Below are 17399 nucleotides of genomic sequence, written 5' to 3' on the forward strand. Positions count from 1 at the left end.
ACATGAGTTTCCATTAAAATGGTACAGTCTAAAGCAAGGACTCCTGTAATTTTTTTACTGAAGTGTTCAGATTTTAGATTTTGATTGAATGCTGTAAATACGTATATATTCATAAAATGTAAGAACTGTTATTTAGTTCTAGAAAGCTTAATTTCTTATTTTCCCTGATTTGTAGCTTGGACTATGTTGAAATTCAATAATAATGTCAATCTTTTGGGAAAAGGTACAGGGGAAATGAAGAATTTTCAACTTGAGCTAAACAGAATAAATGTACATAAAGGAAGTGAAATAAAAATATCCTTAAAAAATTTCAGAGTCTTAAAGGTAACCAGTTCAGAAAAAAAAATTATTGGAAATACTAGAGGCTAAAGAAAATTCTGGGGAAGAAAAGAAAGTTGAAATGGGCTTGATAAAATAATCTGGAACTGATCATATTACAAATTTGAATTTACCTGACTATTCATTTAATAGGATGAATTCTAGTGCAGAATCTCCTTGTAAGCTCAGCTCTTTGGGAGTTGTGGAAAACAAAGCAGTTCATATAGCCTTGAATCTTTTTAGAATTGTTTACTCAGAGTTCCCTCTAAAGCTGTTAACTCTAAAAAATTCTCTTGCCTTTCCCTGTTGGTGGTAACAAAGCACCCAGTGCACTTGCTGCCACATGTTACCAGCAAACCTTCCCTTGTGCCCTTCACATTTCTGCTAACACTGGAAAACACTCTTTAGTCTATCTCACTATTGTTTTTGTTCGGTAAATACATTTCAACTCGGGTACCATTGTGAAATTTTTATGTATTCTTTATTTTAAGGTATGATGAATGGGTGAAAGCTGACAGGATAATCTGGCCTTTGGACAAAGGTGGACCAAAGAAAAAACAGAAGAAAAAAGCTAAAGTATGTTCATAGATTCATATCTTTTACAATAGGTACAGGAATTATTCAAATTGTATTGTTGTATGTGTTTTCTAAGACATGTTTTTTTAGAGCAGTTTTAGGTTCACAGCAAAATTGGGAGCAAGAGATAAAGATTTTCCATATACCCTTTGCCCCATACATGGATAGCCTTCCCCAGTTGTCAACATCCCCCACCAGCTTTGTTACAATTGATGTGCCTACATTGATACATCATTATACCCAGAGTCCATAATTTGCATTCGGGTTCACTCTTGGTGTGTTATGCATTCTGTGGGTTTGGACAAATGTATAATGACATGGACCTACTATTATAGTATCAGACAGAGTAGTTTCACTGCCCTAAAAATCCTTTGTGTTCTGCTTATTCTTACCCCACCCTCACTCACCCCTGGCAACCACTGATCTTTTTACTGTCTCCATAATTTTGCCTTTTCCAGAATATCATACAGCTGGAAATCATCCATTATGTGGCCTTTTCAGATTGGCTTCTTTCGCTTAGTTATATGCATTTAAAATATTGTTTTTAATAAATCTTCTCATCGTAACAATCATCTTGATTCTTTAATGATAATTGTGATTTTTTTGTCTTATAACCCAGGAGCTAAAAAAGTAAAAGTTTAAAACACATCACATTGTTTCAGGAAAGGTGAAAACCAGCAACCCCCTGGGGCATGGTTTCAAACTCAAATGCTACAGAGGCTTTATAGGAAAAGGGTAAAGTAGGACTGATAGTGACAAACAAGAGGACACATCCTTTATCTAGAAAGGGTGGAACTAAGCACACTGCTGTGGGAATGCTGACCCAGGGTTGCCAGATTTTAGGATTTTTCAAGACCACTATATTTTTTAATATGTGAAATATGATTTTTAAATACTGGAAGTTGATACTAAAATTTTAAAACACATAGCCTACTGGCCAGTTGTACCCTCACCCACACCCTCAATTGTTAACCTTTGCTCTAGAGATTTGCCTAACATTTTTGTCTATTGGGTGGTAGATATCTTTCTTTTCTTTGGTGGCTAGTAAGGAACAAGAGGGGGTAGTGCTGAATAGTTGTACAGCTTTCTAATGCACTGACGCTGACCATCACAGTACACTTGTAATGTTACACATTACAGAACAACATATTCATATAAATACAAAATATGTTTTTAAAAACCTGGTTTAGGTTTTTCTATAAGTACAGATTAGGAGTTGACTTATAAAATATTTAACCTCTTTTGAGTTGTCGTTTTCCTTGGAGAAGTAGAATGTTCATTATTTCATAAGGCATTACCCCCTCTCATACCTTTTGTTGTTGTTACCCAGAATAAAGAAGATAGCGAAAAGGACGAAAAGAGGGATGAGGAGAGGCAGAAGTCAAAGCGGGGACGACCTCCTTTAAAATCGACCCTTTCATCAAACATGCCATATGGTTTATCGAAAACGGCAAACAGTGAAGGAAAATCAGGTACCAGAAATGCTCTCGGCAATATACCAGACAGCTCACCCCTGTCAAATGGAATGGAAGGTGCTCAATTTTGAGGATGGCTGATTTTAAAAAATCAGCATAAGTAAACTTCCATTGTGTGAGACAAAGTATAGGTTGAATATCCTTTACCTGAGATACTTGGGACCAGAAGTGTTTCAAGTTTCAGATTTTTTTGGATTTTGGAATATTTGTGTATATGTGAGATATCTTGGGGATGGGACCCAAGTCTAAACATGAGATTCATTTGTTTCACAATCATGTTATACACATAGCCTAAAGGTAATTTTATACAATATTTTTAATAGTTTTGTACATGAAACAAAGTTTGGGTACTTTTAACCCCCAAAAAGCAAAAGTGTTACTATCTCAGACACTCACGTGGACAATCTATGATTGTTTGGCATCACCATTATTCCTGACTTTGAATTTATATGCTACTGATAAGCAATCTTTTTTTATACTTATTCACACATACGTACCTAACAGTAAGAAATATGACATACCATTAATACAGTGGAAAAATAATATGTTCAGCGTAACTAAGAAGCACAGTGTCATTACCAGAATACCTGTAGCAGCTGTTAAACAACAGCAACAATACGGCTGCAGGCCTTCAGTCTCTACCTGTAATGCTGTGTTTTGATTAAAAGATTATTGTGTACCATACCTTGGAGATGCTGAATAAACTGTTTTGTGTGCCAGTTTTTTGACTGCAAACAATCACATGAGCTCAGGTGTGGGATTTTCCACTTGTGCCGTCATGTCAGTGCTCAAAACGTTTTGGATTTTGGAGCATTTTAGATTTCAGACTTTCGGATTAGGGATACTCAACCTCTAAATCATCTAGGTTTTTAATCTCATGATTTAAACTACAAAATTTAATTTGAAGAGAATATTTATTTTGCTATATAATTTTTATTTAAAATTTAGTGATGTTTTATTTTAATTTAGGAATACTTTTTCTTGTAAATATTTTAGAATTATTCTATTTTAATAGAGGGTGAATTGATAAGCCATGTACCCTAGTGTGTGCTACACTTTCCTTCAAAGCATGCACCAGTGTCTCCTGTAAATTCAGTGCTGTTCATCTAGGATCTTTCAAAAATGCTAAGAACATATTGTTCAAAGAAAGCACAAACTAATGTGCTTTAGGCATTTAATGTGGTATAGGCATATTTTGTGATGAGTCTAAGTGAACGTATTTTATTCTGCTTTTACTCATTTCCCCCACTTTTCTACCTGTGTATATTTTTAATGTAATTGAAGAAATGTTAAATGGTTGTCTTACATAAGAATTTCCCTCCCTTCAAGGAAAAAGCTATTCCAAACTATAGGTTTGCCATTAGTCCATATGGTGCTTGTGTGCAAATTTTAAGACGGCATCCTTCCTCTTTACTGCCATCTGCTGGAAGGTTGTCATAATACATAAATATAAAATCACAACGTGAAAGGTACCCCCTTTAGAAAGCATGCCTTGTGCATTGTACAACCTACAGAACAGCCTTATTAAACTACCACATAAAAGGATTTTTTTAAACATGAGAAAAATTAATTCTACATTTTATTTATGATAAAACCACAAAACAAAACTTTACATACCTTTTCATTAAAAACATACTGTCATGTTTGCTGTTTTGAACTTCTTTAAGATTTGAGCACCATGTGGATAGAATTTTTTATTTTATAGCTCCTATACAGTCATAGAATCCTACTTTACTGTTTTAAAATTTAATTTATTTTATTATTTATTATTATAAAAATTATTTTAAAAATTCTCTCATAGTGAATAATTTCTTTTATTAGAAGATGGCTTACCTGTGATTTCCTTGTTTTTTTTTTTTTTTTTTGAGACAGAGTCTCACTCTGTTGCCTGGGCTAGAGTGAGTGCCGTGGCGGGTCAGCCCAGCTCACAGCAACCTCAAACTCCTGGGCTTAAGGGATCCTCCTGCCTCAGCCTCCCGAGTAGCTGGGACTACAGGCATGCACCACCATGCCCGGCTAATTTTTTTTCTACATATATTTTTAGTTGGCCAGATAATTTCTTTCTATTTTTAGTAGAGATGGGGTCTCGCTCTTGCTCAGGCTGGTCTCGAACTCCTGACCTCGAGTCATCCACCTGCCTTGGCCTCCCAGAGTGCTAGGATTACAGGCGTGAGCCACCGCACCTGGCCTGATTTCCTTGTTAATAAGAATAAGAATATTTAAAGTTTTGGGAATTCATATTGCTTATTTTAAACATCTCTTATTTCCACAATTATTTTAAGTGGAATGTCATATTTCTTTCTTAGGACACAAAATGGCCCTCACATGTATTAATCAGGACTGACTAGACCTTATCTCAAACCATTTAACATATTAAGTGCATATCTCAGTACTGTACTAGTCTTTTGATTTTCCTAAGGTCTGTTTTAGCCTAAATATGATACTAGTGAATATTACAAAATAGCCTTTATATAGATGAGACAGTAAAATGCCAATAATGTATTTTTACATGGAGTTTAATTTGAAATCCCCTCACCAATTTTTCGTACAAATATTATGATTTATTTTGTACCAGAGAGATTTCTACAGGGAGGTACTCAAAGGTGTATGATTAAGGATTTTGTTGGTTTTGGGTAGTATTTTTAGTATAAAATTACATTAGTAATTAATGTAAAAAACCTGTATAATATAATAATGTTTTCTTTTACAGACTCTTGTTCATCTGATAGTGAAACTGAAGACCCTTTAGAAAAGAATTTGATAAATGAAGAACTTTCCCCTGATATTAAAGAAGAACTAGACAAAAATGAAAATTTAAGTGATGATAAACTAGATGAAGAAAATCCAAAGATTGCTGCACATATGTTAAAAGAAAACGATAGGACTCAATTGCAGCCTTTAGAAACCCTGAAGTTAGAAGTTGGAGAAAATGAACAAATAGTACAGATTTTTGGAAACAAAGTGGAACAAGTAGAAGAAGTTAAGAAAGAGGCAGAAAAATCTCCTAAAGGAAAAGGAAGACGAAGCAAGACAAAAGATCTTTCTTTAGAAATTATAAAGATTTCATCATTTAGCCAGAGTGAAGCAGGAAGTGAACCTCATATAGAAGCTCATAGTCTTGAATTTTCTTCATTAGACAATAAAAACTTTGCTACTGAAGATGAAATTGATCAATGTACAAAAGAAAAAAAATTGAAACGGAAAATATTAGGACAATCATCACCAGAGAAAAAAATAAGAATTGAGAATGGAATGGAAATGACAAATAGTGTATCTCAAGAAAGGACCAGTGATTGCATTGGATCTGAAGGAACGAAAAACTTAAATTTTGAACAGCACTTTGAACCAGAAAATGAGGGAATGCCATCGTTGGTAGCAGAGTCAGACCAATGCATTCAACAATTGACTAGTGAAAAATTTGATAGTCCAGCTGAAGAAACTGTAAATACTCCACTAAAAGAAGAAGAGGATGCAATGCCTCTGATTGGGCCTGAAACCTTAGTTTGCCATGAAGTAGATTTGGATGATTTGGATGAAAAGGATAAGACCAGTATTGAAGATGTAGTAGTTGAAACCTCTGAGTCTAACTCTCTTGTTTCTGTTCCACCTGCCCTGCCTCCCGTAGTCCAGCATAACTTTTCAGTAGCTTCACCACTTACTCTCAGTCAAGATGAGTCTCGAAGTGTAAAAAGTGAGAGTGACATAACGATTGAAGTTGATAGTATTGCTGAAGAATCTCAAGAAGGTCCCTGCGAGAGGGAATCAGCAAATGGCTTTGAAACCAGTGTTGCTGCTGGTAACTGTAGCATAATTGTACAAGAACGAGAGAACAGAGAAAAGGGTAAGGATTTTCTAGGGAAAAAATTAGCCTTTATATTAAAACTAAAAATTAATGTTAAGAGTTTTAGGTACTGATGATCTGTAAAGAGTACTTTCTTTTTCTTGTCTTTGTAAAATAAAAATGTGTATGTGGAAATAAATGCAGAGTAGACAGGTGAATAAATATACTTGCTTTTTTTTTTTTTTTCAAATTCTCTCTTTCCCCTATTTCAGGTCAGAAAAGGCCAAGTGATGGAAATGGCGGATTATTGGCAAAAAAGCAAAAGCGTACCCCAAAGCGAACGAGTGCTGCAGCCAAAAACGAGAAGAATGGAACAGGTTGGTATTTTTCAATGTTGGCTTTAGCTGAGTGTTAGTATTTTTTTTTTTTTTTTTTTTTTTTTTTTTTGAGACAGAGTCTCGCTCTGTTGCCCGGGCTAGAGTGAGTGCCGTGGCGTCAGTCTAGCTCACAGCAACCTCAAACTCCTGGGCTTAAGCAATCCTACTGCCTCAGCCTCCCGAGTAGCTGGGACTACAGGCATGCGCCACCATGCCCGGCTAATTTTTTATATATATATATATATATTTTAGTTGTCCATATAATTTCTTTCTATTTTTAGTAGAGACGGGGTCTCGCTCTTGCTCAGGCTGGTCTCGAACTCCTGACCTCGAGCGATCCACCCGCCTCGGCCTCCCAGAGTGCTAGGATTACAGGCGTGAGCCACCGCGCCCGGCCTGAGTGTTAGTATTTTTTAGCAGTTTGTTGGCTTGATCATGTGTGTTACTTTGAAAATAAGTTTGGTTTATTATGTTCTGAAAATAGCCATTTTTTCCATTAACTTTCAATCTGAAGGTGCTTGTCAATTTTATTTAGAAGTGTGATTATTTTTTATGCTTATTCTATTTGTATTTCATATGTAAAGCAGTTTAATATTAGAAGAACATAATTTGGGAATCTTGAATAAAAGAAAAATAACATTTGCTGTGGTGTTAAATATAGATAAAGTTTACATTTCTGAAGGGAATGTTTTCTGTTAAGCTACAAAAACTGTTTTATAAATAGTTTGGTAATTTTAAAACATGAGGAAATAAAGGTAATTCTAATTGCAACAAACAAGATTAGTAAATCAGAATGGATAGATTACACAAAAAACAAATTTCTGTATACTGAAGAATAAAATTTAGTAGAATATAGTAGAAATAAATTATTTTGAAATATTAAAATTTTACCTCCAAAACATCCCTTCATTTAAGTCTGAAAGAGAAATTCTGCATTGTAGTAGAATATTCCAAGGAAAAGATCATATAATTTATATAACATAAAAGACATTTCAAAGGAAAACCTTTGAGCCACATTTCAGATCCTTAGTAGTCACAGGTGGCTAGCAGTTGGACAATGCAGGTCTAGAGACTAGAGAAAGAGTGATAGGAGGTGAGACTAGAAAGGTAGCTGCAATTACAAAGGGAATATGAGTAACTTTAAGGTGGAGAAGCCTGGCAGACACCACCTCAGTCAAATGATCAAAGTGAACGCCACTTTGATGGGACAAATTGAAATCAGGTACCATCTGACAAGATGCAACAAGAAGAACATAACAGCACATCTGTGATATTCCTGTCAAAGATGTATAACCTGAATCTAATCACGAGGAACCATCAACAAAGTCAAACTGAAGGATATTCTATGAAATAACTGGCCCATAATTTTCAAAACTGTCAAGGAACATCAACATCAACATTTCCTTGAACATCAAGGAAAGAAGAACTATTCCAGATTGAAGGAGACTTAAGAGAACCAACGACTATTAATATTATAAATACAGTATATGATTCTCACCTGGATCCTACTGTTATAAAGAACATTATTGGGTCAAGTAGAGAGATTTCTGTGGCATCTGAGGGTTTAGGTTATAGTAACATATCTGATTTTGAAGGTTGTATTATGGTTCTGTAGAAGTGTGGTGGTTTAAAAAACATATCCTCAAATTCATTGATACTTTTCCCTTCAAGAGGCGAAGTCTAATTCTCCTCCCCTTGAGTATGGGCTGAATTTAGTGACTGACTTCTAACAAATAAAATAAAGTGGCAGTGTTGGTACGTGACTTCGGAGAATGAGTCATACAAGGCCCTGCAAATTCCTTCTTGCTCTCCTTTGGATCACTTCTTGTTGGGGAAGTTGGCTGCCGTTGTTGAGAGGACATGTGAGTGATCTTTGGGGAGGACCACGCAAATGAGCCATCTTGGAAGCAGATCCTCCAGCCACTGTCAAGTCATCAGAGCCCAAGCCCTGCACAAAAGTTTGGAGTGCACCCTCACAAGATTGCACCATATAGTCAAGCTGTCCCCAGATTCTGACCCTCAGAAACTGTGTGAGATATTAAACATTTGTAGTTTTAAACTGCAAAGTTTTGGGCTAATTTTAATGCAGCACTAGATAACTGTACAAGGAGAATGTTCTTGTTTGTGAGAAATACACACTACAGTACTCAAGTCTGGCAAGGCAACTTACCTTACCTTCAAATGGGTCAGAAAAAAATTTTTGGTATTCTTACAACTTTTTTGTAAGTTTAAAGATTGTTTCAAAATAAAAAGTTAGAAAGAGTTAAGAAGGAAGGAAGGAAGTGATCAGTTTTACTTTTTGGAAAGACTCTTTGGCTTGCTTAACTAAGGCAGTGAAAGAAGGGATGAATTAAAGAAATATGTTAAATAAAATACTAGGATTCTGTTATGATTAGTCAGGAATAAGGATTTAATTAACTGAGATAAAAAATATAGGAGTAGCAACAGGTTGTTGGAAGAATAATTTGGGGAATGTTGAGTTAGAAGTACCCAGTATTGAGAGGAAAAGGGGTTTGGAGCTGAGAAGAAAGTCTGCTTTTAGAAGATGATGAAATTGCAATGGAAGAGTTGTAAAATGAGAAGAAAAATGACCAAAAGTAGAATTATGTGGGATGCACCCTTTATATTGGCCAAGAGGAGTAAAGTAGTAACTGTCTCAAGATAAATGGAAATCAGTAAACACTAGTGGGTTTGAATAAGAAAGAAATTTCAAATGCTTTAGATTGAATATTGAAGTAGGATTAAAATACATTCATTGAATTTGGCCAACACTAAGTTTTAGGGACCCTAATAAGAGCACATAGCCATGGTTAGAAGGTTAATAATGAATTTCTCTTTTAAGAAATTTGACCCTAAAGAGAAAAAGTGCCAACTAAAGAAGGAAGTTTTCCTCTCCTTCTTTCCTTCTCTTTCTAAGGATGGGAAAGATCTAAGCATCTTGGTAAACTCTAGGAAAGGAAGGAGTTGAAGATTAAAGAACATGGATAATTGATATTGGGATATTCCAGAGGAGCTAGGAGTAGGTGGTTTAAGAGCATAGCTGAAGAGATTAGTTTGTCCAGAAACATAGTCTCTTCTTTCTTGAGACCAAAAAAAAGAAAAAAAATTAATAAGGCAATAAGGACAGAAACAGGTAGGAAAGTGGCTGGGAATTTGGTGTGTAACTGTCAGCTTTGCCATTCCAGTAGAAGGTAAGATTGCCTTGTGAGAGTGAATAGAGTGGAGATAGGGTGTAGAAACTGAAAAAAAGGAAATAAAATTGAGACCTCTAATTTGTTACCAAGGGAAAACCAAAAGCTTCTCCTCTCATGAATTTGCTGGGGAGGGAGGCAGAGTTGCAAATAAATATCTCCTCACATTTTATAATACATATATTAAAAGTTGGATATTGTATACATTAACATCTTTTTTTGCTCTTTTTCATATAGTTGGGGTTGATCCTCTTTTGGGTTATTTTTAGGTTTTGTTTTAAACATAAATGGGGCAATACTGTATTGTTTTATAAGTTTGTTTTTTCACTTAACAATATATATTGGGTATTTTGCCATTTTTGTTCTTACGAACTAACTCTAGCTCATTCTATTTAACAACTTTAGCAAAGTATTCAATAGTATAGAATTTTTAACCATTTCCCTATCAGTGGGCATTTTGGGTTATTTCCATTCTTTTTATGGTTTATAAACTTTGTGCATTTGTGCACTTATTTCTGTAGGATACCAAGAAGTATAATTGTTGGATCTGTTGTATGTTGATATTTAAGATTTTTATCATTTATAATGTCTGAGCCAAATTTCTTTTATTATAGGACAAAGCAGTGATAGTGAAGATCTTCCCGTCCTAGACAATTCAAGTAAATGTACCCCAGTAAAGCATCTTAGTGTATCTAAGCCTCAGAAACTTGCACGATCTCCTGCAAGAATATCCCCTCACATCAAAGACGGAGAGAAAGATAAACACAGAGAAAAACATCCGAATTCTTCCCCTAGGACATATAAATGGAGCTTTCAACTCAGTAAGACGCTTATAGAAAACCTGATAAATGTATATTGTAATGTGGAATATACCTTAAAATGTCAACTTGGATTAATGTTAATAAAATAAGAAATAATGATTAACAAATTTAGTTAGGTAGTCCAAATATTATCAATAATAACCACTTGTTATCTTAAATACAAATCTGTGTCTTTTCATAACACTGACTTGCTAAATATTGACTGCAAGAGGATCTCCAGTTAAGAAATAAAATCTTGTTATGATTTATATAAATCAATGAAACTGAAGTGCCTTTTGTAGTACTGATAATTAGAAAATAACTAATTGAAGAAACATCTATAGAAACTAACAATTCTGATAAATTAATTATAGATCAGGGTTGCTTTGTGTTTATGTTTTCTTATGTTTTTCTGATCATTTAAGTAATGTGTGTTTAGTATAGGAAATTTGGGATATAAATAGAACTCTTAATCATCAATTTAATTCATGTATTTCCTGTTTCTAGAGCCTAATTTAGCTTAATATAGCTTTTTAGTTTAATGTAATTTTTATAATAGGTATGTTTTAATAAACTAAAGATTTTGTTGATATATAAGTTAGACTTTTGATAGAAATACCATCTTTTTTTTCTCATATAGTTATTTAAAAATCTAAATTAACTTTTTCCCCCTTAAGATGAATTAGATAATATGAACAGTACAGAGAGAATCTCATTTCTTCAAGAAAAACTACAGGAGATCAGAAAATATTACATGTCTTTGAAGTCTGAAGTTGCAACCATAGACAGGAGGAGAAAAAGATTAAAAAAGAAAGACAGAGAAGGTAATTTTATTATAATTTTTCTCACCTTATGTTTCAAATTTATATCCTATCATTTAAGAAGATTTAAGTCTGTTGCTTTTTAACTGTAGTACACATTCATTAATTGCTGTTTTTAAATACCTAGTCTTCTTTGTTGCTATTGTTGAAGTGAGTGGGTCAACTGAATTAGAGTGAGACCCTTCAAAATGAGTATGAACTGTTTTACAAATGAGTGATTTTACTAAATGTGGTGGTTTCTCAAGTAGAGCTTACTCCCTCTGAATGTTTGCTCAACAAACATTTATTGGCTGCCTATTAACAAGTGCTATATTTGTTATTATGGGGTTCACTAAAATAAATAAGGCATAAGGCTTATCCTCAAGGAGATTATCTTGTTGGGATTATAAGTCATTTCCTAAGCAATTACAGTTTAAGGCAGTGCAGCTCAACAACTTTAGTGAGTATGTACCATGTGCCAGGCACTCTGCCATGTGGTAGAAGTACAGAGATGAATGAGATACAGACTTTGATCTCAAAGATCTTAACACATAGTGGGATAGTGTGTGCCCTAAGAGTGATATATTAACTAGTAAGTACAGGAGTTAGTGGAAGGAGAGGTTACTTTGGAGTAACCATGGAGAGGGAGTAATGTCTGAGTTAGACCTTAAAAATTTATAGGATTGATTTTTAGTTAAACATGGACATGCTCATATCTGTGATGAGCATGGGATGCCCCCAAGCCCCACTAAAATAACAGTAAAGGAAATTAAAAGCCCTATGTCCACAAGGACAAGAGAATAAGACAGCTGACTACAGCACATAAGAAACGTCAGCAGGCCAGTGTGGTGGTGCACACCTGTAGTCCCAGCTATTTTGGGAGACTGAAGCAGGAGGATCCCTTGAGGCTGGGAGTTGGAGGTTGCAGTGAGCCACGATGACACTACTACATTCCAGCCTGGGTGACAGAGCAAAACCCTGTCTTTATATATATATATATGTATATATATATATATACACACACACACATATACATATATATAAAAAAAAAGGAATGTAAACAGCATATCTTTTGGAAGCTGAGCATCAGATGGGCCATTGTAACTGTTCTAGCAGATGAGACAATGCTAAAACCTAAGCTTGCTTGTCCTTGCAATGGCACAAAATGAAAAGCAAGTTAATAAATACCTATAATGCCAGAAAAGCTCTCAAGGGAGGGATATGGAATAACGCCGAAAAATGGAGTTTGCTTGAAAATGGAAGGAGAAATTGGATTCTCTCCTCCTGCTTTGTGAAGCAAGGCTACATCTCTCCCCCAGCTCTAGCAGAAAATAGATTAACTTAACAGAAGGTGAAGAGAATCAGTAGGCTTAAAGACTCAGGGACACCAGCAATAGCTGAAGGTAAGGGTTAAGTGCTAAGCCAAAGATAATGGATGCAGTGAAAGTCTGCATACTGACTGGTAAGACTGCTGTCCTGCTTCCAGTGCAAGATCTAATCCTCTTGGCTCCCTGAAAGCTGGCAGCCAAGCATATACTCATTCTTGGGAGTAAATTGGAGAATTCTAAAGAAAATGACCAACCCAAGGAAAAATGACCTAACATTTGGGCATTCCTGAACCAAAAAGCAAGATCCTGTCCAATCATTACAGGTGCATTGCCCATATTGAAAAGTCCTGCTGCTCATACACAACTTCCAGTCAGCTTTCTAATGTCCCTCTCTTAAATATGGAAGCCACATGACTAGATATTTGAGGAAAGCCTTTATATAATGACAGAAGCCAAAGAAAAACAGAATAAAAAGGAATTTGGAAAAAACAGATAGTATGCCATATTGGGGAAAAAAAAAAAAGGCACAAAATTATAGCCAATAGTTAATACTGGTTGAGTATCCCTTATCCAAAATACTTGGGACCAGAAATGTTTTGGATTTTTTCAGATGTTGGAATATTTGCATTATACATAATGAGATATCTTGGAGACGGAACCGAAGTCTAAACACAAAGTTCATTTATGTTTCATATACACCATGTGCACATAGCCTGAAGTTAATTTTATATAATATTTTAAATAACTTTGTGCATGAAACAAAGTTTTTGTTACTTATGTGTGGAATTTTCCACTTGAGGCATCATGTCAGCACTCAAGAAGTTTCAGACTATGGAACATTTCTGATTGCAGATATTTGGATTAGGGATGCTCAATTTGTATCTAGAGATAAAGGAAAAAATACTACAACCTTGAAACAAAAGCATGGCTACTATTTTAAAAATTTAGAGAACAAGAAGGATCTCTTAAAAATATGATAGCAGGAATTTTTTTTAAATTCCTTGAAAGGATAGACAATAACGGGATTGTCTATCTTCTTCAGTAGAGGGTCAAAGATACAATAGGAGAAATCCCAGTAGAGGGTCAAAGATACAATAGGAGAAAAGAAATAAGAGATATAGGATCTGCCAAAAAGATCCAACTTCTGAATCATAGGATTTTTAGAAAGAAAGCACTGAATAAACATAGGAGGAAATTATCAAATATTACTTTAAAAATTCCAGAACTGAAGGATATGAGTTAAAAGATTGAAAGGATTTGCTATACCCTCTATAAAGAATGGGGGGGAAAATCCAAAGCACATCATGAAATTTCAGAACTCTATGAATAAAGAGATTCTAAAAGTTTACCATATAAAGGTTCATACAAAAGAAATGGATCTCAGAACATCAGGTTTCTTATGTCATATTTCTCACTGGTAGTACTAGAAACTAGAAGCCAAGCTAAGACAACAACATGGGATCCAGCAAACAAGGAATCCTACATAGGAAAACGGTAAAGGAAAATCAGGAGGTGATGGTGAATGGAAGCTGTAGGATGACCATTACACAGCAGGCCTAGAAAGCAAGTATTCTAGGAATAGGATGGAATCCGAGGGGAGGGCTCCAAGAGGATGTCTTTAAAAAAAAAAAAAAAAAGGTAAATTACTTGATACCCTTGACCATGTTGAGAGAAGTTTTCTGCCCCTGGCAGAGATTCAGGGGATAAATTATAGGTAGAATGACCTGTGTCATGTGTGGTCTAGAATCATTCTACTCCAAGTCCAGCAGTTTTTAGTTACTGGAAATAACTAAGTGGTGCAAATATCAGACGTTCCATGTTTGTTCTTTTCTTTTAAAAACTGTAAATAGCAAGAAGTCTTTATGGAACTTTTGAATATAAAAAGAAGAAAAGAGCAAATTAACAAATTGAAATTTCTTCAGAGAACGCTCCACTGGTTTGGTTTCTTTTCTAAAGGTGATACAAGTTTCAGACAACTAGAAAGTTTTTTTTTAATTATAGTCTTTGTCCCTTTTTTATTTTCTTAATTTTTTGTAGGGAGTCATTAAGTTGAGATATTGAGTGATTTCAAGCATGCATAGAAGACATTGTTGTAATGATACTTGAATAAAGAAAAATTGAAATTTTAAATAAAATAATAGCAATCAGGCAAAGATTGGCAGGAGACAGAGTTTTGCAAGGAAAGAAGATAAAAGCAAAAGCTGAAAAATGGCAAAGCACCTAATGCATAGGGTAGTGATCCTTAATTTGTGTTGTGTCCTCCTAGAGAGATTTATGTCAAAGCCATTTGAGGACTTTTTTTGTTATTACACACTTGTACTTCCATTCTGATCTCTCTTATTCTCATACTTGACAGTTACAGGAAATTCTCTGGGTTAAGTGAATTCTCTCATGATCCTATGACCCAGAAATAAAGCAGAAATTCCCTATGGTGAGAATTTATCTCAGGTTGACTTTGTTTCTGATTTGGGGCAAGCGAAGTTCCTTCTTGGGATCTTCTAAGTAGGGGTTTAAGAGTTTATCTGTCTTTAATTTTAATATTTTATGATGTCTCTTAGAGAAGGGGTCTCACCCTGACACCTAGCTGGAGTGCAGTGGCCAATCATAGCTCACTGCAGCCTCGAACTCCTGGGCCCAAGGGATCTTCCCACTTCAGCCTCCTGAGTAGCTAGGACTACAGGCATGCGCCACCACACCCAACTAATGTTTTTAATTTTTTGTAGGGACAGGGTCTCACTGTTTCCCAGGCCAGTCTCGAAGTGATCCCAAAGTGCTAGGATTACAGGTGCAAGCTACCACACTTGGCCTTATGAATGTATTTCTTGAACTGTTGAGTTACTTAACTGACCAAAGATTAATTCCACTTAATGGAGCCATACAAAATTTTTGCTGACAATTGGTTATTCCTTCATGCAACATTTAAGAAGCCTGTGATTGGAGTGAATAATGTTAAGAATTTTATTTGTAACTTGCCATTAGCTAGGTATCTTTGTGTAATAGTTTTTGAGTCTAATGTAGTTATTTTCATCCGACAGTGTCTCATGCGGGAGCCTCCATGTCATCTGCTTCATCGGACACTGGAATGAGTCCTTCATCATCATCTCCCCCACAAAATGTACTTGCTGTAGAATGCAGGTGATAAACATTTTCTCTGCCTTCCCAGCAGTTTGCTGCCATGGACATAAATCCCAAAACCCTAAAATACAACCACCGAAAGCACTCAACTGGTTTGACATTGCTAAGTATATCCTGTATACTTTTCCAGGCTGGATTATATCTATTCCCTTCTCTCTTCTTTTTTCTTGTTGCAAAAAATAAGCTGATTAATAAGTGAAGGTGAGGCAGCCTGCCATATTTGTCATAATTTTTCCTCTTCTTTTTTCATTTTTTGTGATATAGAAAAAAGGGCACTTAGCAAATTTGAATTTGTATAATAAAGCTTTCAGGGGTTAGAAATCATAGACAAGCAAGTGCACATGATAAACATCAAAATATTATCCAGCTGAATAGTTACTGCTGCACTTTCACTAAGATGTATTTGAACACTTGGTGAGTAGGGGGTTTATGTTGTGTTTTTTTTTTTAACTGTTGTTGTTTTTTTTATTTTTGTGGAAGCACTTGCTATTTAGAACTGCCAAAGTATATGTTCAGCAGTGTGCCCAGGTTTAAGGTGTAAATGGGACAAAATAAATTGTGAAAGGAAGTGTAGTTGACTGAAAACTACAGTTGTAATAAGTCTTCCACTTTTTATAGGATTTTTGAGCACACAATTATGCAAATATTTTAATGTTATTAATGTTTACAGTGGAATTGTGAATAAGTTTTCAGTGGACTATCTTATCCCTTGACAAAAATATTTTGTCTTTTTTCTATGTAATTTCAGAGTTTTTATTTTGTTACAAAAAGACAAAAATGAAATATATAACAACAATGAAGTTATTTAACAAGATTTCTAAAGCTGAAAATTTTGTGTAAAATAAGGTATTATCTTGCAACTTGTTAAATATATTTATTCAGACATTGGATGTTGTATTTTTATGTATTTTTTAAAATATTAATAAAATTGAAAAAAAGAAAATTCTAGGTTAATTCACTCTTTGGATAATAATAGCTCTCAGCTGTCCCTTTTACAGGAGGTTGCATCCAGCAGCCTTGCTTGTATTGAAGGGGGTCTGTCTCAGCCTTCAGACAGTATATAGATCTATAAATGGGCATCTGGATCATTAAAGTACGTCCTTGTTTAGAAACTTTGGCAGTCCTAGTATTTAAACTGTTTTAAGGATCAAATTTTTGGTTGCCCTTAAGATACTTTGTCACAGTTTTTATGTTTGCTATACTGCCGAATAAATTTATATCTCCCAAAGTTGAGATGCAACAACTAAGTAAAGCAACTATGTATGCTTTGTCTGTGAATTGTTCCACAGACTGATACATTTTGTAAATAATTCTTCAAAAATCATGTATTTAAAGCAGTTTTGCATATATACATTCTGTAAAAAGGTGATTTTTTAAAAAGCAATTTTTAAAACCATGTTTGTACATTGAAAGGGGTTTTTTTTAAACCTCCTTTTCTGTGTTTAATATGCTGTAGAGTAATAACCTAGATGCTCTGTATATCAGGATCTGATTTACAAGAACAAAGTCAGAGCTAAACACTAGTGATGGCATAAGCATTACTGAAATCATTGTTTCTTAATTTCATTTTACCACATTGTGAACTTGTGATTCAGATTCCTTCCATTTTCTCAGAGAA

The 17399-nt window shown here is 34.8% G+C and overlaps 1 protein-coding gene across 1 annotated transcript in view; it reads left to right on the forward strand.

Annotated features, from left to right (window-relative positions):
- The window catches only part of ARID4A (AT-rich interaction domain 4A), a 66657-nt gene extending 50148 nt beyond the window's left edge, over positions 1-16509 (forward strand). Inside the window, exons 18-24 of the mRNA XM_069487259.1 lie at positions 810-894; positions 2225-2366; positions 5080-6210; positions 6423-6527; positions 10333-10539; positions 11196-11342; positions 15682-16509. Of these exons, the coding sequence (XP_069343360.1) occupies positions 810-894; positions 2225-2366; positions 5080-6210; positions 6423-6527; positions 10333-10539; positions 11196-11342; positions 15682-15785 (1921 nt within the window). The 3' untranslated portion in view covers positions 15786-16509. The remainder of the gene's footprint in view (positions 1-809; positions 895-2224; positions 2367-5079; positions 6211-6422; positions 6528-10332; positions 10540-11195; positions 11343-15681) is intronic.
- The last annotated feature ends 890 nt before the right edge of the window (positions 16510-17399 follow it).

The sequence above is a fragment of the Eulemur rufifrons genome, chromosome 2 (genome assembly GCF_041146395.1).
Source record: "Eulemur rufifrons isolate Redbay chromosome 2, OSU_ERuf_1, whole genome shotgun sequence".
Lineage (NCBI taxonomy): Eukaryota > Metazoa > Chordata > Mammalia > Primates > Lemuridae > Eulemur > Eulemur rufifrons.